This window comes from Mustela putorius, unplaced genomic scaffold (genome assembly GCF_011764305.1).
Source record: "Mustela putorius furo isolate JIRA1106 unplaced genomic scaffold, ASM1176430v1.1 tig00000592_pilon_pilon_pilon, whole genome shotgun sequence".
Taxonomy (NCBI): Eukaryota; Metazoa; Chordata; class Mammalia; order Carnivora; family Mustelidae; genus Mustela; species Mustela putorius.
Window position 1 is genome coordinate 7,995,181 of NW_025421426.1, and position 25,934 is coordinate 8,021,114.

At 44.4% G+C, this 25,934-nt stretch overlaps 1 protein-coding gene across 2 annotated transcripts in view; it reads right to left on the reverse strand.

Annotated features, from left to right (window-relative positions):
• EYA2 (EYA transcriptional coactivator and phosphatase 2) overlaps nucleotides 1-25,934 on the reverse strand; it is a 273,313-nt gene that overhangs the window by 140,308 nt on the left and 107,071 nt on the right. For both annotated transcript variants that reach the window (XM_045082132.1, XM_013053222.2), the window contains one exon: nucleotides 23,765-23,881. In XM_045082132.1, coding sequence (XP_044938067.1) covers nucleotides 23,765-23,881 — 117 coding nt within the window. The remainder of the gene's footprint in view (nucleotides 1-23,764; nucleotides 23,882-25,934) is intronic.

Genomic DNA, 25,934 nt, shown 5'->3' on the forward strand with positions numbered 1-25,934 from the left:
GCAGCCATGCCATTCCTTTATGTATCGTCTGTGGCCACATTCATGCTACAATGACAAAGTTGAGTAGTTGTGAAGGACTATATGGTTGGTGAAGTCTAAAATATTTCCTACTTGGCCCTTTACAGAGAGTTTTCTGACCCAGGGCCTAGATGATCCTTCACATCCCTTCTAGAAGTACAGTTCTGAAATCTGCATTATCTCTGGTAGATTTTGACATTTGTGCTTTCTTGCCCTCTATTCCTTGTCCTTGAGAGACCAAAAGTACTCTATGGACTTGAGTCTTATACTAACATTATAAAGAACTCCTTGGGAAAATAATAACAGAATTAGTCAAACACAACTGCTTGTGTTTAGTAAGCATATACTATGTGCCAGGCACTATTCTGTGTAGTTCTTAAATACTAACTCCTTTTATCTTCACAACAATCCTATAAGCAAGGATTATTGTTGTCCTTCTGATGGAAGAAAGGTAAGTAACTTAACAAGAGGGTTTGCATTCCTGGTTCTGGGTCCCTGAGATCAGCCATGCTCCCCCGTCTAGGTTTGCTTCTCTGAGCCGATACATGCCTTTCTGAGTCTTAACCTAGTTTGCATTGGGTTTTGGTAACTTGCCGAAGAGTGCTGGGGGTAGCTGGCATAGGAGAACATGAAGGACCACACACACACAATGACTTGTCTCAAGTCACCCAGCAGTTAGTGGAAAACCAGGACCCACATGCTCTCCAGAATCATAATTTAAGCATGATTTCTACAAGATTCCATACGTTCTCTATGGCTAGGGTATATCCCGTAGACCCATGCCCACCCCAGATTAGGCTGTTGTCCTGGCATAATTATTAATGGTGTTCCCTGTCATACCAAAAAAATGTATAGGTTCAGGCAATAAATTACATGGTCACTCCAACCACAGCACTATTAAATAAAAAGAAATGTCTTTTTTCTTCATTTTAACCTAGTCATTTACATTTCATTCTGGGAACCAAAGCGAGCCAAACTTCAGGGTTTTACCAAATTACATTTTAATACATTTAATATATGTCCTTGAGAAGGAGGAAATAGACAAACATGGCCCAATATTGTGAGTATAAATATGATCCTTGTGGCATTGTCTCTTACACCGGGGACAGCTAACTTTTTCTGCAAAGGGCCAGATAGTAAATATTTTAGGCCTTTCAGGCCACTGGGTCTCTCTTGCAACTACTCAGCTCTGCCAGGGTAGTGAGAAAGCGGTTGTAGATAACACAAACATGAATGAGTGTGGTGGTGTTCCAATAAAACTTTATTTATAAATAAGGGCTGCTGGATATTCAGCTGTAGTTTCCTGACCCCTGTAGGAGGTAGAAAATGCTGGAAGCTCCTTCAGTGCCCCTCATTATAAGTTGTTAAATAAATTACAGAACACTGCTTCACTGGAGTCTTATAAAGTCGACTACTCAAGAGCATGTTTGCAAAGAAGGTTGGATGAGATGAGAAAATGCACGCAATGCTAAAAAATCCACAAAATCTATGGATTCAATATAATCTTAATTTGCTCATGACGATATATATATATATATACATATACATATATACATATATATACGTATATATATGTATATGTATATATATATATATATCGTCATGAGCAAATGTATATGTGTATATATATATATATATATATATACACTAAATTAAAATTGTAAAAGGAACCGGTAGAACCAAAGATAAAGCAGCTTCATCAGATGGTGGGAATAAAGACTATTAATAGAATTTTCTTTACTGTGCTTTTATAGTCTTTTCCAATGATTCCACAATGAACACAGAATACTTGTAAAGTCAAGCAAGAAATTATCATTAAAAAAAAAAAAATCCAGCCCTCTTGTCCCCAAGCCAACACCATCAAGTGCTTTAGAGATCTTGTCCAGAGTCCCAAACTGGACGCCACCAACCAACAGACGCGTCCTGACCGGCAACGCTTTACGTGAAATAGAAGAGGACTGTGTTTTGTTTCTGTTGGTTTTTTTTTTTTTTCAGTGAAACAGAAAATATCAGAGCATAAAATTGTACAGTAAGAGTGGGTTCTTTTTGCACAGACTTTGTAGTCAGTCATGCATGCAAACATCCACACATCACATACGGGGCTGCGATGTAGTGTCCCTCTTAGTGTGGGCTGTCATCAAAAAAGGTTGAGAGCCACTGCCTTCTAGTTCAGTTCTCCCATTTTACAGATGAGAAAGCTCAGTCCTACAGAGAAGAGTATGTTATCCCTGATACTGTTGCACGCTGGGCAAACAACAGAAGATGAGTACCCCTCCCCTAAAAAAAAGATTTTATTTATTTGAGAGAGAGAGAGTGCATGAGAGCAGGCACAAGTGGGTGGGAGAATCAGAGGGAGACGGAGAAGCAACCTTTCTGCTGAGCAGGGAGATGACGTGGGGCTTGATCCCAGGACCCCAACATCATGACTTGAGCCAAAGGCAGATGCTTAACCGACTGAGCCACCCAGGCTCCCCAGCCCTCCCTTTTAATAACCTGCCTCAACGTTCCAGGCCAGAGCAATCAGCCAGCTGTTCCAACGTGCAATATCAAATGTCCCTGTGATTGATGACCCCTGAGCAGGTCACAAGGCTTGAGAGCAGTTAAAGCCTTGGCAATAGCAAATTCTAAGAATCTGGGCCTCCGAGGTCACAAATCCAACCCCCTCCCACAAGACAAAGTCCTCCTGCACTTCTCTGCAGCCACATCCCTATGTTGGTCCCAGGGGTCTGTAATGAGACCAGCCAGAGAAGCCTGCAGAACTTAAAGGGCAGCTGATTGGGGCTCAAAGGAGCAGCAGCTGGGATGGCCCGGGGCTATGGTTTTGGGGGTTGCACAATCCTTTTGAGCAGCCAGTTCTTAGAGATCACAATTTAGGTCCAGGTTAGCAGAGATGCAAGGTCTGGGGAGACCTGGGGAGGCTTCTTGCTGAAGATGGGGGAGGGGGGCCCTGGGTGCCACAAACGGAGACGAACGTCCACACAGAGATGAGGATCCCAAGACAGCAGGGACAGCGAATGGCCTGTTAACAACCATAGTTGCAGTACAGCAACTGATACTCCAGGGTAGCGACTATATCCAGGGCCAGAATAAGAGTAGCGGTAAGAGCTTCAGAGGAGGTAAACGTAGTGAGATGCTGGAAATGATCTAATTGACCACCCAAGGGGAATGGCTAAACTCGATGGTGTATCTGTAAGAGCAGTAACAGCCGACCCTGCAGTGCCTCCACTGCTCCTAAGCCCCGTGCATGGACCACCGGCACCCAGCTCCACAGCAGCCCCCGAGGTCGGCTCCTTCTACCGACTAATTTCAAGTCTCAGAGACCTTATCTGCCTAAAGCCACACGGCTAGCGAGCAGTGGTGCTGGAATTCAAACCCAGGTGTATGGCTTTCTCAATGGCATACTAGGAAGCCAGACAACAGATTTGAACTGATTTTGCAAGAGCTCCAAAGCATCTTCTTTAGTGAAAAACACAAAAGACCATTTATCAAACAAGATGTACAACAAGATATCATTTGTTAAAAAAAAAAAAAAAAAGAGGAATTCTCTAGTTGCAGGAGGAAACACACATGCATGGGCACAGAAAGAAAGACACTGCTTATGTGATTGAAAATAAATATATGAAAAATGAAAAAGCAGTGGAGAAAGGCAGGTGGATTCGGGTCTGGAGGATTATGCCCGGGGCTTGCAGACAGCACGGGACATGAAATAAGACAGAGAGAGAGGGACAGAGGGTGCCATGCTGAGAGAAGCAGAGAAATTCCGTGAATGTTCCCTGTTCTCCTTTACCAATTGAACTTTTGGGAGTAGAAAAAGCTTGATTTGCTTTAAGGGTATAAATTATGTTCCCACGGCTGACTCGTGGCTTCTCTCTGAGCGAAGATGGATTTGCAGTGTTGGTGTGTGTGTGTGTGTGTCCCACCTAATCAATGGCTCCCAGCCTAAAGCCGTATTTCACCCTTCCCTTAATTATCTTTTCCAGCTCCTGAGCAGAAGGCCCGACAGCCTGGGCTGGGAGCAGGCTCACCACTTTTGTCTCCAAGAAACTGGAGCGGTACCAGTGGGACTGGTACCTCGAACAGGACTCTCTGTTTTTGTGTCTGTAGGTTTTGGGTTCACTGTTGTTTTCTTTTTATTCCTCCCCCTTCAGAGAGATTGATTCTGCCATATTTTATTTTATTTTTTTTGGATTTATTTATGGATTTGAGGGAGAGTGAGAGCAAGGGTAGGGGCAGAGGGAGAAAAGCTCAAGCAAACTCCCCACTGAGCTTAGAGCCTGATGCGAGGCTCGAGCTCATGATCATGAAATCATGACCTGAGTCAAAACCAATAGTTGGAGAAATAGAAGGAAAACTTCCAGACTCTTTCTATAAAGCCAGCATTACCCTGATTGCCAAACCAGGCAAGACCCCATCAACAAGAACTTCAGACCAATATCCCTGATGAATATGGTGCTAAGATTCTCAACAAGATCCTAGCTAATAGGATCCAACAGTACATTAAAAAGATTATCCACCATGACCAGGTGGGATTTTATCCCTGAGATGCAAGGGTGGTTCAACATTAGCAAATCAATCCATGTGACAGATCAAATCAGTAAGAGAAGAACCACATGGTCCTCTCAATTGATGCAGAAAAAGCATTTGACAAAATACAGTATCCGTTCCTGATTAAAACTCTTCAAAGTATAGGGATAGAGGGAACATTCCTCAATTTCATAAAATCTATCTATGAAAAACCCACAGCGAATATCATTCTCAATGGGGAAAAGCTGACAGCCTTCCCTTTGAGATCAGGAACACAACAAGGATGTCCACTCTCGCCACTGTCATTCAACATAGTACTAGAAGTCCTAGCAACAGCAATCAGACAACAAAGAGAAATAAAAGGTATTCAAATTGGCAAAGAAGAAGTCAAACTCTCTCTTTTCGCAGATGTCATGATACTTTATATGGAAAACACAAAAGATTCCACCCCCAAACTACTAGAACTCATACAGCAATTCAGTAATGTGGCAGGATACAAAATCAAAGCATAGAAATCTGTTGCTTTCTTATACACTAACAATGAAAATACAGAAAGGGAAATTAGAGAATTGATTCCATTTACTACAGCACCATGGACCATAAGATACCTGGGAATAAACTTAACCAAAGAAGTAAAGGATCTGTACTTGAAGAACTACAGAACACTCGTGAAAGAAATTGAAGAAGACACAAAAAGATGGAAAAGCATTCCATGCTCATGGATCGGAAGAATAAACATTGTTAAAATGTCTGTATTTTCAATGCCATCTCGATCAAAATTCCACTAGCATTTTTCAAAGTGCTCGAACCAAACAATCCTAAAATTTATATGGAACCAGAAAAGACCCCCGAATTGCTAAGGAAATGTTGAAAAAGAAACAAAAGTGGGGCATCACATTACCTGATTTCAAGCTTTACTACAAAGCTGTGATCACCAGGACAGCACGGTACTGGCACAAAAACAGACACATAGACCAGTGGAACAGAGTAGAGAGTCCAGATATGAACCCGCAACTCTGTGGTCAAATAATCTTCAACAAAGCAGGAAAATATATCCAGTAGGAAAGACAGTCTCCTCAATAAATGGTGCTGGGAAAATTGGACAGCTATGTATAAAAGAATGAAACTTGACCATTCTCTTACACTATACCCAAAGATAAACTCAAAATGGATAAAAGACCTCAACCTGAGGCAGGAATCTATCAAAATCCTAGAGGGTAACATGGACAGTAACCTCTTTGACATTGGCCACAGCAACTTCTTTCAAGACATGTCTCCAAAGACAAAGGAAACAAAAGTGAAAATGAACTTTCAGGACTTCATCAAGATCAAAACCTTCAGCACAGCAAAGGAAAGAGTCAACAAAACAAAGAGGCAACCCACGGAATGGGAGACAATATTTGTAAATGACATTACAGACAAGGGGCTGATATCCAAGATCTATAAAGAACTCCTCAAACTCAACACTCAAAAACCAGATAATCACATCAAAAAATGGGCAGAAGACATGAACAGACACTTCTCCAAAGAAGGCATACAAATGGCTAACAGACACATGAAAAAATGTTAATCATCATTAGCCAACAGGGAGATTCAAATCAAAACCATATTGGGATAACCACCTTACACCAGTTAGAATGGCCAAAATTAACAAGACAGTAAGCAACATGTGTTGGAGAGGATGTGGAGAAAGGGGAACCCTTACACTGTTGGTGGGAATGCAAGTTGGTGTAACCACTTTGGAAAACAGTGTGGAGATTCCTTAAGAAATTAAAAACAGAGCTTCCCTATGACCGTGCAATTGCACTACTGGGTATTTACTCCAATGATACAGATGTAGTGAAAAGAAGGGCCATCTGTACCCCAATGTTCATAGCAGCAATGGCCACAATTGCCACACTGTGGAAAGAGCCAAGATGCCCTTCAACAGACGAATGGATAAAGGAGATACGGTCCATATATACTATGAGTGTTATGCCTCCATCAGAAAGGATGAATACCGAACTTTCGTATCAATGTGGACAGGACCGGAAGAGATTATGCTGAGTGAAATAAGTCAAGCAGAGAGAGTCAATTATCATATTGTTTCACTTAATTGTGGAGCACAAGGAATAACATTAGGAGGAATAACATTAGGAGGACATTAGAAGAAGGAAAGGAAAAGTGAATTGGGGGAAATTGGAGGGGGAGATGAAGCATGGGAGACTATAGACTCTGAGAAACAAACTGAGGATTTTAGAGGGGAGGGTGGTGGGGGGATGGGTGAGCCTGGTGGTGGGTATTAAGGAGGGCATATATTGGATGGTGCACTGGGTGTGATGCATAAACAACGAATCTTGGAACACTGAAAAAATAAAATAAAAAAAAAAACAACAGTCAGAGATTTAACCTACTGAGCCACCCACGGTACCCCAATTCTGCCATATTTTTAACAAACTTTACAGACCCAGACCCTGGTGTGAGCTCAGTTCCTATTTCCTTGAAATGTCAGAAGTAAGAATGAAAAACAAAAGACACTAGAGCAGCAACATCAAAGACCCCTCTGAAGCTTTGTTCCTTGGGGAGTCCAAGGATAAGTTGGGATAATTCTAGAATTTTCTGAGTGGGGTTGCTGGGAACTGGAAGATGTTGTTAGAAGCAAGTTCTGTGAACTTTGGCATTGGCTCCATTGTATCTGACCTCGAGGACTGGAGAGAGGTAAGGCTGGAGCTGGTCTCTAGGAGATACCTTCCTCCCAGTCTCCTTGCTTCTTCCACAACCCCCTGTAGTGCACTCAGGCCAGAGCAGCTAACTGGTCTTTCCAAGATGCAAACCCTATCAACCTCCCTGTTTTAAAACCCCTCCAAGGGCTGCCTGGTACTCTCAAGACAAATCCAAATGCCTTCACTTGGCCCCAAGGTTCTGTGAGGTCCTGTGTCCCCACCTTCTGGCCACACCCTCCACCCCTCCACCCTTCACAGTAGGAGCCACCTGCCCTACTGTTGGCAGGAACACTCCTGACCCATGGCTGCTTGCCTTAATTTATATGGACTGGCTCTGTTGTCACCTCCTCAGAGACCCTGCTCAGCCCACCCCTCCCACCTGGACCCCCCTCTTCCCCAGACCCTCTGTTCCACATCTCCCTGTTCATTCTCCAAGTGCTCACCAAAGCCATTTGCTCATTTCCTTGTTCACCATCTGTTATGACTGAATTCTGCCCTCCCCCCAAGTCCCCCAATTCGTATATTGAAGTCCTACCTCCCAATGAGACTGTATTTGGAGTTGGGGCCTCTAGGGAGGTCATTAAGGTTAAAGGAGGTCATAGAGTGGCTCTAATCCTATAGGTCTGGTGTCCTTATAAGAACAGAAAGAGATCCCAGCGAAGGCTTTCCATCTATATGCCATGTGAAGACACAGCGAGAAGGTGGCTGTCCTCATGCCAGGAGAGAACTTACCAGAAACTGAAATCTGCAGGTACCTCAGCCTGGGGCCTTTGAGCCTCCAGAAGTGTGGGAAAATTCATGTTTGTGGTTTGGCCCCCAGTATATGGGATTCCATTATGGCAACCCCAGCAGACGAGGATGTGGTCTATACCCTCTCATGGGGACAAAAATCCCATGAAGGCAGGGCTCCATTGCCAGCTCAGGGCTGAAGGGCCTGCACCCAGCACACTGCCCGGATAAGAGCTGGTGCTCTTGAATGTTTGCTGAGTGAATGACAGATGGTCTTTCCTACACACACAGACACTCCTCCCCACTGTACCTGCTGCCACATAAACCAGCAGTTCTCAGGGGCACTGTAGTGCCCCCTAGGGGTGCTTGGAAATTTGTGCGGACACATTTATTGGGGACATTAATGGCATTTCATGGGTAGGTGATGGGGTCCCAGATGTTCTGCAAGGCAGGCGACAGTCCAGCAAAAATGAAGAGTTTTCCCTAGTCTCATCTGGCTTTCCAATGTCCTACCAGACGTTCACACAGGCAAAGACCTGACTTCTACGATGTGCTCCTACAACGCAGGGGTCAGCGAACTATACCCTGAGGGCCAAGTCCAGCCCACTGTCTGTTTTTGGAAGTAATATTTTATTGGAAAATAGCCTTGCCCATTCATTGAATATCATCCACGGTTTCAAGCTACAATGGCAGAATTACAAGTCATTAGAATAGAGACATAAGGCCCACAGAATCTAAAATATTTGCTCTCTGGCTCTTTTTCAGAAAGGGTTTGCTAACCCTGATCCTGGTACAGCAGTCCATTCCACACATACCTACAAAGGATTTTTTTCTTTTTTCAGGATTTCCATGCCTGTGAAAACTTGCAGGAAAGCCACTATAGTGAGGTCAATGGTGACTATACCATGCTATGATGTCTTCGATTATTTTTAACTGAATATTTAACAGTATTTCGTTATATTATGCAGAAAACAACAGAGCGGCTCTCCCCTCCCAGACCCAATGCCTTCCGAGGGAAACTGGGATTGAAAGGGAAGCTCCTTCCCTGGCTGGGAGAGCTTCCCCTCCAGAACAGGCTGCATGCCAGACAGCCAGCTGACCTTCCTGGCTCTGCCCCCCTCACCCTCCCTGCATATTTCTGGTTCATTCCCCACATCCAATCCATCACCAATTGCTGTCAGTATCACAGGCACAACACATCCAGAATCTGGCCAGGTCTCCCCATCTCTGCCATCACCCCTAAGCCAAGCGCCATCCTCTCTCGCTTGGACAATGGCAGGTGCCTCCTCACTGGTCTTATAGCCTGTGTTGCCTCCACAGCCTCTTCTCCCACATGGCCAGAGAAAGTCTGTTAAAACTAAGACGTATCACCCTCCTATTCAAACCCCTCCATGCCTGACCTTGGATAATCAGAGCAAAAGCCGAAGTTCTCTTACTGACCCCCTGGGCCCTGTATGAGCAGCCCCATCTCCCCCACCATCCCTCACTCACTGTACTCCAGCCACGTGGTCATCCTGCCACGTGTTCATGCGGCCTGGACTGCTCTCCCGCAGCACACGGCCCCTACTGCACCTTCCCCAGATCACCGCTTTACTCTCTTCCTCCACGAAGCCTTCCTCGATCACTCTGTCTCAAAAAACATCACAAACCCAGCACTTGCTTCTTTAGTTTTCTCCTTAATTCTTATCCCCCGCTCACATACTGTAGAACTTGTTTTTCTTATTTATTATCTATCTCCTACCACAGAAGGCCAGCTTCGGGAGGGCTGAGATTTCCTGTTTTACTCCACACATATTTGTTGAATGAATGAATGAATGAACAAACGAACTTATTCCACCAGCACCTCAGAGTCAGTTCAGGAGACAAAGTCCCGGGAGCTGTTTGCCGGGACTGGCGGGCACCAATTCCTGTGGGCTGGACCATCAGCTGCTTGAAGGCACAGCTGACAGGAGATGCTCAGAGCTCGCCCTGACATCAGTCTTCCCCACGGTCACCATGTAGAACTGGGTTAGCAAAATGGCAGCCTACGGGTAGAAGTAGCTCTTTTTAATTTGTTGCTACCAGTTTAAGTTCTTTAAATCGGGAAAGATCTTACAGAATTCCAGTAGTCTGAGTTTTCATTTTTGTTTTGTTTGTTTACTTTGGAATAAGTGCCACTGCATGGCACCCATCAGTTTTAGTGGCGTACGGCTACCACTTTATGGTCGGCTAGTGAGCCTCGGTTCCTCACGGGCCTCACCCTGCTGGCCCCATACGTTGACCTGTGGGCCAGGCTCCTGGGCATGTTGGTTTGTGACCAGTTGCAGAATGAAGGGGACAGGCTTGGAGCCAGACAGCCGTGGAGTCACCCTTGGTGTCGCCCCATGCACTTCACAGGCGCAGTTTTACCTGTGTTGTGCCATCAGTCATTTACTGTCTGCTTCCCCTTCTTGGGCTGCAAATGCCATGGGGGCAGGGACCACATCTGTCTTGCTCACCTCCACGTTCCCTGCACCCGGTGCGGCGCCTGGCACAACAAGAGGCTCCGTTAACATCTGTTGCAATCACGGCCACATGAGGAGACCAGTCTGTGCCCTAAGGAAGGAGCTCTCGGCTCCACAGGCAGACCCCGAGGGCAGCTTTCTATGCTCTCAGTTCTGTAGCAAGAAGAGAAGGAGGTGGAGTGTCTCCAAAAGATAAATAATAAAAAAACAATGTTCCAACTCTCAGTGTTTGCGTTTCTACTTCTACTTTTGTGTGTCTCAGAAAAACCAACCATCTCCATCAGCTTGGGTTTTCAAGACAGAATACCAGAATCCAGCTGCTTTAAGCAGCAGACATTTATTTCCTACAGTTCTGGAGTCTGGGGAGTTCAAAATCAGGGTGCTGCCTGGTCTGGTTCCTCATGAGAGCCCTCTTCCTGGATTGTAGATGGCCCCCTTCTCACCATGCCCTCACACAGCCTCTCGTCGGGGTGTGCACTCAGGGAGGTGGGGGAGAGACACAGATCTCCCTTTCCTTCTTCCCAGAAGACACTAATCTCCACAGGAAGGCCCCTTCCTTAGGGCTCATCTATCACTAACTGCCTGCCAAAGGCTGCATCTCCAAATACTGTCACAATGCGGGGGTAAGAGCCTCAACAGATGGATTTTAGGGGGACACATTCATTCTCTAACAGCTGTTAACAACCCTTCCCTGGCCCCATCACAAACCAGGAGAGTTGGCTTTTAATGATCTCTCAGAGCTGTACTGCCAGACATGGTGGCCACTGGCCACATTTACAGATGTTCTCATTAAGATTAAACAAGACAACTTCAGTTCTTCAGCTGTGCGGGCTAATGCTCAACAACCACGAGTGGCTTGTGGCCGCCATGCTGGGCACGAAAGTTCTGGATGCAGAACTTTCCCATCATCACAGGAAGTCTACAAGCCAGCATTGCCTTCATGGGTCGTTGTTGACGAAACTCCCTCCTGATCCCCAAATGCATGCCCCATCACCCCAGCGGCTCCCATCTGTCATCTCCAGTGGCATTTGGAGATGGGGTGACTAAGCAAATCTTATTATATGACCAGAAGAAAAGACTACCCATTTAAATCCTATACACCCTAAACCTAAAAGACTTGGGTGCAAGCAGGAGGCAGTGAGTCGGCCAACGCTGGTGAAGGTGACGAGAAGGTGACTGCCAGGGTGGCGATGCCACATGGCCCCAGAATGCTGAGAGGTATCGGGAAATCTCACCCACTTTGTCATGTGCAGAAAAGTTGCTGATTCACACCAGGAAACCTGACCTTGGGCCAGGAACCCGCGGGATGCCAAGCCTGGCTTCTGTCTGGACTGACAGAGTGAGACCAGGCGGACTTGGTCTGCTCAAGACTGGCTGGGCTGGAAGAGCCTAATGCAGCTGGTTGCTGCCAAGAAGACGTGGGGAAATCACCCCGCTTCATTGGGGGGGCGGGGCACAGGGCTCCTGGTTCAGCTGTAAGGGTTAGGAGTTAATTGGACACTTAGGGATTTGGAGCCAGGGTCCCCAGCAAGAAAGCAAAGAACCCAGGACAGCTAAGATGAAACCGCACCAGCACCTTGCTTTACAGCTTAGACAAGACCACAAGAGCAATCCGTCTAGCAGCCTCTGCAGGGGTGACTTTGGCTAAACATCCTGAAACAACACAACCATAAAACATTGGTCACTATCACAAGTTGAGCAGTTAGTCTCCAAATGTCAGCCCCAAAGACCAGCAATAACAATAACCTGATAGGGAGACAGGTGCATGATCAAAGCCCTGATGGGCACAGCTAAGCAGCCAATCCACAGGGGACCCACACGCAGAATGCTTAAGATAGTTCCTCGAAAGAGCTTATAAAAACCTCTAGATTCGAATGCCAAAATGGCAACCCTCTCAGGTCCCCTCTGTCTCTGGGAGCCTTATACTATCACTCTCTAAGCTTTTCTTGGCTGCTCTGCACTCTTGGTCTGGTCTACCTCCTCATTCTTCGAAGCAGCATGACCAAGAAACTTGGAGACTAAGGGAACAAAAATCCTATAAAATAACCATGCCCTTCACTCGATTCCCCTGGGACATGCCTCAATGATAAAACAGGACAGAGGTGGGGAGTTTCTAGAAGGGGGTGATTTTTCTGGATCCCCAAGTCACCACCTGGCTGGTAATTTTCTCTATGGACCTCTATGTATCAAGACCTGTGGTTCAGTTAAGAATATACGGAACTAGATTTTAAGATGCCAGCCTTATACACGGTTGTCTGCTTCCCGAGGTATTTTATTTTATTTATTTATTTTAAAAGATTTTACTCATTCATTTGATAGAGATGCAGTGAGAGAGGGAACACGAGCAGGGGGACTGGCAGAGGGAGAGGCAGGCTTCCCTCGGAGCAGGGAGCTGGACACGAGGCTCGATCCCAGGATCCTGGGATCATGACCCGAGCCGAAGGCCGACACCCAATGACTGAGCCACCCAGGCACACAAGGTATTTTAAAGAGAGTGTTTAAATCAGTTTGCCAATACTGAAAAAGAATGAGATCTCACTGTAGAATACAAATTTGGGGATTATCCTGAACTATGGAAAGACTTAGCCTCCTGAGGGCCCATTCTAGTGTGGCTGCAAATAAGATTTGCTTAGTCACACCACATTCTAGTGTGGCCCCAGTGGGCGTGGAGTGTCCCTGTGCCACAGGTCCCACCGCTCCCAGTAACATGACACCTGCCTCACTTCTCATTGAGAAGAATCCCATCCCAGAGCAGGTTCAATCCACAGAACTGTAGAATCATTCTGAAAAGAGTAACAACTTGTGTGCAATTTGGGACGTAAGTGTTTCCTTTCCGTCTGCCATTTGTCTTTTGTTTAGTTTGTTTTTATTGTTTTGACTTTACTTCTGGTGTTCTCTACCATGTGCCCCCCTCCCGTGCAACCAATCTGTAGTTAAACTTGCTGTCTTTTTGTTGATGGCTTTGCGTTTCTGAGTCACGGTTAGAAAAGACTTTTCTATTCTAGGGTTATACAAATTTTGCTTATTCTCATCCTAGACCTTTTATGATTTTACTTTTGACATTTAAACTGCTGATTCAGCAGGGGAGGGGGTGAGGGATGGCCCAGATGTGTGAAGGGGATTAAGGAGGGCACTTGTTATGATGAGCTTTGGGTGTTACAGGAAAATTATGAATCACTAAATTCTACTCCTGAAACCAGTATGACACTATATGTTAACTAACTAGATTTTAAATAAAAATTTGAAGAAAATAAATTAACTGTTGACCCATTTGAATTTCCTTCCTGGTGTATAGTAAAAAGAATGGATTTTTTTCCTTTCCAGATGGCTAATGAGTTGTTCCAACACTATTCATTGACTATTCCATCTTCTCCCACTGACAGAAGCCATCTGTCACATGTACATAATTTCTGGATATGTTTTGTCTCTTTCTGGGTGTCATGCTCCCCAATATTGGTCAATCAGTCTATGTACCCAAACCAAGCCATTTGGGTTATTGAAGATTTATAATATGCTGAAATGTTGGTATGCCTACCATTTCATCTCTCTTTTCCAAAATGTTTCAAATCTTATCTTCTAGTTCTCAGAAAAGTAACCACAAATTGGCTAAAGATCTGAAAAGATGCTTAATCTCATAAAACACACAAATCAGTGTTATGATAAGAAACTGTTTTCATGCATACGATTGGAAAAAACATGTAATAACTAGACCATACTAGTTTGGCCAGATAGGTACTCTTGGACACTGCAGCTGGGAGTTTAAACTGGTAGAATCACTATGGAGAGTAACTTGGAAATATCTCCCCAATTTAAATATAGACTTTCCCTTCCACCCAGAATTCCACCTCTGCAAAACCTGCCCTTCAGATGTACTTGCAGAAAAACAAAAATGATACACATTCAGGGCTATTCAGAGCCATGTCGGTGGTTATTGGAAACACCCAATGAGGAACTGATTAAATCACTTATAGAGCATCTCTCAGTGGAATAACAGGCATCTGAAAACAGAGGAGGCTCTTTCTAGACCCTGACTTGGAAAGTTCTTCAGTATATTGCTGAATGAAGAAAGCAAAGTGCAGAAGATTGTGTATGGACATTGCCTATAAAAATAAGAATATATACAAGTGTTACTGCCAGAATGTGATAAATTTCTTCCTGAATGGCCATGGGTTGTGCAAAACTGTTCACTGAAATATTAGGGCTTATGGAAGAGAGTAGGGTTGGGCAGACTTCTCAAAAGCAATGCAATTTTGTTAACAAAGTATTGACAAAAGCCATAATAATCTCAACAAAAAAGAGTAATACATAGAGAAGTGCTCCATTAGAGGACTCAGCTTTAAAAAGGAAGAAGTATCTTGGTGGAAGGGTGTATAAGGACAGTGGAGGTGCTGAATTATGGAAACCAGGGCAAAATGCACCAAATATTGGGGAAGTTGTAAAATGAATTCTTCAACACTAGAGCATGTGGCCAAACTGAGGCCAGAGGAAGAACACAGGGCACCAGGGACAGAACTGTATTCCTCTAAGACTTGCAGCCTTTACCCATGTTACGTATTTTGCATTCAGCTGCTGTTACCATATGTGCTGGGAAGAAGTACAAATAAACCAACACAGCTGTACTTCTACTTTGGGCCAAGACTGAGTCATGGGGACTGGACTTATCCTCCCACGTGAAATAGTTTAAAAACTAGATACCCAAGATATGGAGCACAGAGAGTGAAAGATAGCAATCCTTGAGAGCAGGAAAATGAGGGGTGAGTCATAGGATTGCCCCAGTGTGACGGGTACCAGGAAGGACCACCTAGATGGCACCCAGTCATCTCTCTAATTTGAACAGATAGAGCTGCAAGGCCAGGGAAGCCAAAGTAACAGAGAGAATTTGCAGAGCGAGTACTAGAAGACAGAACTGCACTGCAAGAGTGTTCTGGACAATTGTGGACATTTCCCCTCTGGTGTCCACCCACGTCCCGATGAGCCTGGAAGGAAATTACCAAGACTAGAGGAGAACCACTTGAAAAAATTAGAAGAAACAGTCCTCAGAGCTCACAACAGAGCTGAAAATAGTTCTTACTCCTGCCAGCCAGATTGGAAAAATCTCATAATTCATGGGGCATTGGGTAGAACACTCAGAAAGCCTTTCTCAGTAGTGGGAAATTTTTTTAGGTCCAGATAGCCCTAGACCAAATGCTGCTCTGTTCTACCTAACAAGGCTAAAGCAAGACTGGAGAGGAACAACTTATTTCCATGCACCTTTACTGCATCCCAGAATAGAGCTCAAGAATATTCGTAGAAATATAAAAATGTCTAGCACCCAACAAGGTAAAATTCTCAATGCCTGGCATACAATCAAAAACTTATGCATGCAAAGGCAACATGAAATACGACCTATAACAAGGAGAAAATTAATGAAAAATAACCCAGAAATGATACAGATGACAAAACTAGCCAACAAACACATTAAGACAGTTACTATAACTGTACTCAGTTTGTTCAAGAAGCCACAAGAGAGATTGGACATGCTCAATAGAGGCATGAAAGATAAGAAAAATAAAAAACAAAACCACAGATCAAATTCCTGAAGATGAAAAAAATGCCCTGAGTGTAATTCACAGCAGATCAGATACTATAGAAGAAAGTTTAGTGAACTTGAAGACATGGTGGGGAGGAAATATTTAAAGAAATAATGGCCAGAATGCTTCCAAATTTGATAAAAACACTCACAGATTAAGAAGCTCAATGAAGGGGTGCCTGGGTGGCTCAATGGGTTAAGCCTCTGCCTTCAGCTCAGGTCGTCGTGATCTCAGAGTCCTGGGATCAAGCCCCATATCAGGCTTTCTGCCCAGCGGGGAGCCTGCTTCTCTCTCTCTCTCTGCCTGCCTCTCTGCCTACTTGTGATCTCTCTCTCTGTCAAATAAATAAATAAAATCTTTAAAAAAAAAAGAAGCTCAATGAATCCAAAGTACTAGAATCATGAGGAAAATGACACCAAGGCATCAAAAATGAAATTGCTTAAAAACAGTGATAAGGAGAAAATCTGAAAAGCAGATGAACCAATGCAATTTCAGAGTTATTATTTGAAAACAGAGCTGACATCATTTCCTTATTTATGAACCACATATGAGCTGATTCTTGTCATAGAAACATGTCATCTAATTGACTATGTTCATGTTTGCCTACACTTGCAAAAAAAAAAAAATTCTGGATGGGTTCATAAGAACCTAGAATAAATGGTTAACCACTGGGGCTTTGGAAACTGAGTGGATGTAGGACAAGGGTGGCAGAAAGTTCTATAGATACTCAAACTAGGTAAATACATAAACTGTTCAAAAAATAATATAAAGGAAGAATAGTTTTAAATGTATCTCTTTTCCCCTTATTACAAAAGAAAATATATCGGTGGGGGGGGGACTGAGACTGATGGCTAATGGGCATGGGGTTTCATTCTGGGATTATGAAAAAATAATTCATAAGAAATGTATATTTAATCATTCAGATGACCAAAATATAATTCTCAGTTATATGGGGTCTTCATCCAATTCTGAAAACATTTCAGAGCCATTAAGGTGAAACAGGTGCTTGTTATTAATGGAAGTTACATTTGGACCTACGCAAGGGTGGGAGCTGGTCACCAGGAGGACCACCCATGTGATTAAAGGGCTGGAGTTTTTGGTCCCACTCCTTGACCTCTGGGGAGCAGAGGGGTCTGGAGGCTGAATCAGCCAAGGCTCATGACTTAGCTAATCCTTACTATATAATGAAGCCTCCATAAATACCCAAGAGAGCAGATTTTTTGTTTTTGTCAGGGTGTTTCCATGCCTGGGGAACCAGAATGCCCCCATGGGCCACAGAGCCAGGCCCAGAGCTCCAGGAGGACGAAGCTCCTTCATTCGGGACTTTGCCCTATGTATTTCTTCATCTGACTACTGACTTCTATCTTTTAATAAACTGGTAAACATGTTTCCCTGAATTCTGAGAGCCACCCCAGCAAATCAATCGAGCCTAAGGAGGGGGTCTCTAGAAGCTCCGATCGGTAGCCAGTCGGTTGGAAGGAGAGATAATAGCCAGGGCTTGTGCCTGGCATCTGAAGGGAGGACAACGTAGTCTTGCAGGACCGAACCCTTAAGCTGTGGAATCTGATGCTGCCTCCAGGTAGATAGTGTCAGAATCGAGCTGAATTCTCGAACACCACGTTGGTATCCGAGAATCGCTTGGTGTGTGTGTATGGGACTCTCGAGTTGGATTGGGGCGCAGGAACCCTGAAAGAGGTGTCATGAAAATGTGGAATTAGAGAGTAGGGATGGTTGCCCAACTTGGTGGATATAGGAAAAGCACTCAACTGTATACTTAAAAAGAATGTATTTTGTGATGAGTGAATTATATCTTTGCAGAAACAAACTAAAATACATAAAAAGAAAATACATGCAGGTTCAACTTTTTTTTAATTTTTAAAAGATTTTATTCATCTATTTGATGGAGAGAGAGAAATAGTGAGAGAGCAAGCATAAGCAGGAAGAGGGACAGAGAGAGAGGGAGAAGCAGGCTACCCACTGAGCAGGGAGCCTGAGGCAAGACTTGATCCCAGAGCCCTGGGATCATCACCCGAGCTGAAGGCAGACGCTTAACCGACTGAGCCACCCAGGCACCACTCACCACTTTTTTTCTTTAAATTAGAGACTCAGGGGCACCTGGGTAGCCTCAGGGTCCTGGGATTGAGCCCTGCTTCGGGCTCCCTGCTCAGCGGGAAGCCTGCTTCTCCCTCTCCCACTGCTTGTATTTCCCTCTCTCGCTGTGTCTCTCTGTCAAATAGAATCTTTATAAATAAATAAATAAATAAATAAATAAATAAATAAATAAAAGACTCATACAACTTTAACACAGAAGGGGTTCTAAGGACCATCACACCCAAGACTTCCCACTGAGTACGAAGGAGTCATTTGCGGAGAAGGTCCCCATTCAACTCTACCTGGAAAAACTAGCTACCAAATTCCATTCCTCAAGAAAACACAAGGTGTTATTAGACTGCAAAGGATCTGTAAAGTCCTGCAGCAAATACATCTATTTAGCTCTGTGCTGCTCACTATTTACCAAATCTGTCTGATGCAGCCGACCATGAACTTTTCCGACCTCTCAATTTTTTCAGTGAGCATCTGTGAGTACCAGAACAGTAAGATACAGATCTTGAAAGTTCAATGACTTGTCCAAAGTCACGAAGCTTTCTGGTGTCAGAAACCATGCCAGACGTCACAAATCCACCTCCCCCAAACTGGCCCCTGAAGTCTCTGGGTGAGATCACCGGCTTACAAACCCTTTTGATGGGCTTTTAATTCTCCTACACATCCCCGAATCACATGCTTCCCCTTCTCCTCAGTGGCTCAAGCTGGGTTCTCAGCCTTGGTATTAACAGTATTAATGGTCCCTGGCCTTTGGCAAGTACAAAAGGAGTCCCCATTGAAGAGCTCTCCTACTATGTTAAAGTCCCCCAATAATGCAGATTTCACCAGAAGGGGAGTTAATGCTATTGTGGAAGATTCAAAAGTCTCAAATTTATATTCCTCTTTTCTCTTACCAGGACTACTTAGTAAAACACAGTTCAGGAAATGCAGGTGAACTTGGAAAGAACACAGACCATCAGACTTGCAATCAGGAGAGGGGTACAGTTGTCTCTTGAACACAAGAGGACGAGGAGTGTCAACAGTTAAAATTCAGTTAAAATGAAATTAAAATTCCCTGTATGACTTTTGGCTCCCCAAGAACTTTACTACAGAGTATGCTTATCATGATGGGGGAAAAATGATAAAAAGAAAACTACTCATAGTCTACATTGCCTTACCAATAACCAAAACAGTCAATTAACACAGATTTTGTGTTATATCTATTACATACTATATTCTTATAATAAATTAAGCTAAGATATGAAAATGTTATTAAGAAAATCATGAGGAACAGAAAATACATTGATATGGCTGTACTTATCGAAAAAAAACTTGTATATTAAGTGGATCAGTGCAGTTCAAACCTGTGTTGCCTAAAGGTCAACTGTAATAACAATTAACATTTGTAGAGCCCTTAGTTTATGCCAGGCACTGCTCTAAATACTTCACATACATTAATTAGCTCATTTAATTATCGTCACACTCCATGTGTAAGCACTACCAGTATCCTATTTTATAGGGGAAGAACCTGAGATACTGAGAAATAATGGGTTCAATGTCGTAAGCCAGTACATTGCAGAACTGGGAAGTTTACTTAGCCTGACTTTAGGGTTACTGCTTTTAACACCTATGTTATAAAAACAAAACAAAACAAAACAAGAAACCAGTAATAATAAAGAGAGCACCCAGCCTTTATGGACACCCTCTGATGTGCCCAGGAATCACTCCAATTAGAACTTCTGAGAGGCCCATGAAGTCACCTCTCTTCCTAGGATGCCAGTTCACGGGCGAGGGAACAGACATGGGGAAGTCAAGTGCCTCCCCCAAGTTCATGGAGAGTGTGGGACACAGCGAGGCCTGACTGTAGCCCAGCCCTGGCTCTCAACCCCTCCATGGCCCCAGCAAGTTCTTACAAACACTCTCAAGATACTTTCTTCTTTTCTTTTTAATAGTTGGGGCCAGTTCTGTGAATTGCAGTGTTTCAGCAGGAGAAGAACAACAAAAAAGAAACAACAACAAAAAAATCAAACCCATAAGAAATACATTTCAGTTATAAAAACCCTTGGGTGAACTTAAAAAAGAAAATAAACAATTGAGCAAAGGCTGAACGAGTACCGTGAACTTTTCTCTTTTACGTTTGTTGTATATTTGGTGGAGAGGCAGTGTTATCCAAACAGAAAGAGATCTCAAAGCAGGGCCTTGAGGGGGTGAGGACCCTGTAGAAGTTTCTGGAAGTTTATGAGAGTAGGTAGAAGACCTAGGGGGAGGAAGCCCAGTTTATCTAATGCTTGCTCTGTGACCTTACAGAAGCCACTCTGTGGCAGTGCCTCAATTTACTCATCTGTAAAATGAGGCAGTGGTCCCTGCTTGGGTGTTTTTGCTTCTATGAAATTATGATTTTTTTAAATTCCTAGAGGGGAGAAAGACTCATCCAGCTTCTAAACGTGGATCAATTTCACTCTATTCGTGTTTTCACATCCCCTCTTCATTCCCTTCCCCGTCTGAAAAACTAAGCTCAGCTGAGGTCTTCCATTCCGAAACACACAGAGTAGTTTGAGAGTTTATTTCTCCTCTGGAACAACTTGAAAAAAAAGTTAATAGGAAGCACATGGGCATGGTGTGTGAGCGTTCTGTGTGTTTGTGTTTGAAAAAAAAAAAATACTTAAGGAGGAATATGTCAGGCTTGCAAAATGCCTGGGCTGTCTCCCGAGCAGTTTATGGCCATTAGCATTAGACTGAAGGCAGTTAAGTGGGACAGAGTCCAGCTGCTGCCACAGCCCTTCTGGCATCTGGGCTACAAAGATGCTAAGAAAATAACCTGGATTATTCCCATGGTCCAGTGGGAACAGAGCAGGAGATGTTTTTTGATTTGTGAAGGACTGGCGGGGATTGAGGTGGGGAGGTGGGGTGTAGGCTGGGGCTCATCCATGGAGGATCGTCTTCTAGATGGTTCTGTGGGAGGAGGAAGGGCAGGATGGTGTGGAGGTTGTGTGTCTGGGCTCTAGAGAGCAGCTGCCTGTCTTCAAATCCCACTGCCACAGTGACCTGAAGCATGTTACTTTACCAATTTATGCCTCATCTTCCCCATCTGTAAGATGGGGATAATGACAGAACCTATGTCATAGGGCTATTGGGAGGATTCAGAGGAATAGAGTACTGTGTATACGCAACTTAGGATGCTATGTAGAGTTCTGAAGGAGTCTAGGCAATAGACTAGGAGGAAATAAACTTGGAGGAAACAGCAAAAGCTCCGGAATTCTAGAAACCCAAGTCTGAATCCCAGCTCTGAACACTTATTGGCTGCGTGCGCTTGGGTAAGTCTCTTCCCCACTCTGGGCCTTGCTTTCATCATGTATAAGACAGACGTGATGGTGCCCTCCACACGGGGCTCCTGTAAGGGCTGGAGAAGAAATAACATATTCTATATGTCCTGGTCTGGGGGGGCAGTTCCTGCTTTGCTTTCCAGTCTCATCCCCCCTACTCCCTGCCCCCAGACTCATGGTTCTCCTTTGGGAGAGCCTCCAGCTGCTCACGTGGCTGGTTCCTTTTTGTCACTCAGGTCTCCGGAACAACCCAGGTGATATCAACCACCACTCCCCTCATCACTTCCCACTGCTCTGCCCTGTCTTTGTCCTTCCCATCTCTATCAAAATCTGTAATTATCTGCTTATTTATCAACTGATTATTGTCTGTCCCTCTCCATGACACGGACTGTTGTTGTTGATGGTTGTGCCTCCCTGGGCCTAAAAGGGTGCAGGCACAGAACTTGTACTCAATATTATACAGTGAAAGAACTGAACAGACTCCTTATCCTACAAGGTCAAAATGGGGGAGGGGACTGTGTTTACTCTTCAACCTCCGCAACCTTAGAAGTCCTCAGGCAGTAAGTTCTATCTCTATTTGCAGAGCTAGAAAACACTGGCCTGAGGGTGATCCAAATGCCAACTTCAAGTTCAGTGTCTTCACAAGGCTTTATTATTAGGATTGGTGCCATAATTCACTTTCCATTTGAAGATGGGTCCCAGCATTCGTACCCTTCAGTGGGACTCAGAAAGGTCGCTGTGGGGAGCTAGAGGTGACAGCAGAAGCAGAGAAGAGCGTGTATGGGCTTTGGGTGAGGCTGGGGGACAGGATTCCATCAGACCCCTGAGAGGCTCGACATGGTCGCTTGCATTGCCTATGCAGTAAAATCTAAACCAGCACCAACACTTTGCCACGAAGATTGTGTAGGATCATCCACACAACGCCATGTGGCACGGGGTACGTGCAGGGTCAATGTTAGCTGATGGTGTCACCAACAGACTCTGATGCGGGCCTTTACGAGGAAGCTATTGCAAGGGCTGGGCATCAATTCTCATCGATTCTCATCAGCTCCTTCCTCTACCCAAACTCCTAAGACCATTTGTTGTTCCTCTGCAGTGTTTTTCCCTGAAAGCCTGCCCTTGATATCCATCTTTACTGTCTCCTTACTTCCTTAAAAAATTTAAAAAGATGAAGTGACAAGACTTGCGAATAGTTTTTTTTTTTTTTTAAAGTAAAGTACAATCATTCATTAGGCCATAGCCTTGTTATCACTCTTTCTTTCTTGCCTATTACTTTTCAGATCCTTGATGGTCATTTTTACCAGCTTTCATGAAAGGAAAAAAAATGCCAGGAGGAGGATCCCCCAAATTACTGCCACCAGCCCTCTACTCCATGCATCAGCCCCAGTGTGCTCCCGGGGGGCTCTAAGAAGAGAAGGGGGCCTAGGATGGTCAACAAGCAGAGGTGGGGACAGAAGAATTCAGCAAGCCAGCTGGTTAGGGGATGTGGGGTAGGAGTAACAACACACTGGAGTTTTCTTCCTTAAGGCCACCCTAGGGTGATGCAGAGCACGGAACCTCCTGCCTGGAATTACGGCTTCTTTTCCTGCCTGGAATTATGGCTTCTTTACCTTCCTGCCCCTGACTCCCACCACCTGGCATTTCTCTGAGTCTATGATGCACTTGCCTTTTTCTATCACACTCAAATCAAAGCCAGCTCCTATCCATAGCCCTCAGGACTCTGCATGATTTGGCAGAGTTCTCTCTAAGACTATCTAAGACTCTCTCTAAGACTCTCCTCTCTCTAAGACTATCTCCTTTCCACATCCCCTGACCCTGCTCCAGCCTTGATAGTTTCTGTTCTGTGCCGCAAACATATCAGACCTTTCCCTGCACACAGCTTTTGCATGGGGTGTTCCCTCTGCCGGGAATGCTCTTCCTCCAGGTCCACCCAGCACTGACTCTGTCTTACCCTCTGGATCTCTGTCCAATGTCATCTCTTCAGAGTCCTCCCTGATGGCTCCCTCCACAATTACATAACCCACCATTCTTGACCCTTCAACGTCCCATCACTCTCTAGCCAAATACCATATTTGCTTCATGGCACTCAACCTCTTCCAAAAGTAGCTGTTGATTTGTTGCCTTGGTCATTGGCAATCTCTCTCTCCTGCTATGTAATTGCCATGAGGGCAGGTGTCATATCTATTCTGTTCTGTCAACTGCTCTCCTTTAGATACACTCTGGCACATAGTAGGTGCTCAAGAAATCTGGCTAGTAAATGAATGAATGACTGGCCGCCTAACTTAGGCAGTGCCTTAGGGGTGGACAGGAAGGGACCGCAGCGCCACACTGACCGTGCATCTGGTAGGTGTACGGGCTCTGTCCAGTGGGTGGGGTGCTGAAGCTGGAGCCGTAGCTGAGGAATCCACTCTGGCTGGGGGAATGGTTCAAGCTGTCTTCTGTCTTGATGCCTTTAGAAGGAGGAAAAAGAAGCACCAGGAACACATGATTAGGATGCTTCCTTATCACCTACAGAAGAGCTACTGAGTCAAGACCAGCACACAATTTTATCAGCTTCTAAACCAAAAGCTGCAAACTAGTAGCTTGTCAGGCAAAGTTAGCCTATAGATGTATTTTGCATGACCCTGTGTATTTTTTAAGGAAAATCTGAAATGAGCTCCTCTTGTTTAAAAATCAGGAGATTTCACCAAAAAATTTGGACTTAGGGCTTCAGCTGAGCAATAAGATGGTCTAGCTATACCGTGCCTCCATTCCCATGGGACAGCAGACCATCTGGGTAGATTCCCCAGGGCACCACAAATACTGCACTGTCTCTGAGACATTAATGCATTAATGCTGGTTTTAAGGTGTTATTTTTTTGTTGCAGTTGCACTTTTTTTTTTTTACATCCTAGGACATTGTCAAAAGTAAGGAAAGGAAAGGCAAGTCAAGAGGGGCTCGCATTTTGCACATAGAGTCAGCTTCATTCTTCCTGCCTGGCTCTGAGGGTAAGGTGTTTTCAACCTCGTACCTACAGAGTAGCACCATGTATGGTTAATATCCAGCAGGATTTGAAGCAATGTGTCAAATGAATGATCCTTCCTCTGCAAAGATGCTGCCACTTAACACACTTTCCACTCTTACTGAGTGGGGAACCTGTTTCTCCAAAGGCCACAGTTAAAAATGTGCCTCCTCCCCAGCCAAAGTCAGACATGTTTCCCCAAAGTACAGCACGCATTCCATAAGCAACAGGCTAGAAAAGGGACTGTATTGAGAGAGGGGGCCTGATCTATCATCAGTAGTCCACACATGGTATCTTTATTGAAAATGTAATAAACTGTTTATCTTACAGGTGTTAAATAGTGTCTTTTTTAAAAAAGATTTTATTTATTTACTTGACAGACAGAGATCACAAGTAGGCAGAGAGGCAGGCAGAGAAGCGGGGGAGGCAGGCTCCCTGCCGAGCAGAGAGCCTGATGTGGGGCTCGATCCCAGGACCCTGGGATCATGACCCGAGCTGAAGGTAGAGGCTTTAACCGACTAAGCCACCCAGGTGCCCCTAAATACTGTCTTAATACTGTTTATATCTCTTTAAAGGACGTTTCTAGTTCTGGGGCCAGTTTGGTAACTACGGGTCCTTCCTTTTCCCCCATTCAGTTTTGTGAACAAAGACAACGCTTCTAAGTCATGGGGGATCAAAGGAAAGAAGGAGGAAAGTCCCTGCTTTCTACCCCCAGAAACTTTTCTGGAAGAAAAGCCCACCCTTGCATTTTAGAGACAGCACTGAGGCTGGCCCACTGTTCTCTCTTGAGCAACACAGGAAGATGTCAAAAGATTCTGTGAGACAGACATGGGGAAGTCTATTGTATACTCAGAGTACTGAGTTCTTGAGTTTGGTTCCTGAGTTTCCAATGTCACCCACCATCCAATTCCAGAAGATTCACTTCCTGTCTGGGCAGACTCCTGCTTCTTTGTTAAGAAATTCAGATGTACTCGGGTAGATTGAAAAACACAATCAAAATATTTTGCAGCTTCTCTTGTCAACAGGTAGAGTCTATGTTCACACTCCTAGAATCTCCCCCGGTCTTATGACTTGTTTTGACTGGTAGCAGTGGCTGAGTGATGGGAGTTTTGGAGACTAGGTGTAAAGCAGCTTTGAAATTTCTACCTCTGCTCTTCTGGAAGCCTGAGACCAGCATGCGGCGAACAAGCATAGGATCAAAGCTCAGGTTAAGAGGCTCAGCTATGCCAGCTAACTTGCCAGTCAAATACAGCTGCATGAGGGAGACCAGGGGAGACCTGCAGAACGCCTACCCAGTCAACCCAAAGAAGCACCAGAAATAATATATCAGGGTGTTGTTTTAAGTGATTAAGTTTTGGGTGTAATAGATAAATGAGTTGTGGTCTAGTTAAATAGTGGACTATTATACAGCAATGAAAATTAACTACAGCAGCATGCATAAACAGGGATAAATGTCACAAGCATAGGTTGGGTGGAAAAAGCAAGTATCGGAAGAATGGATA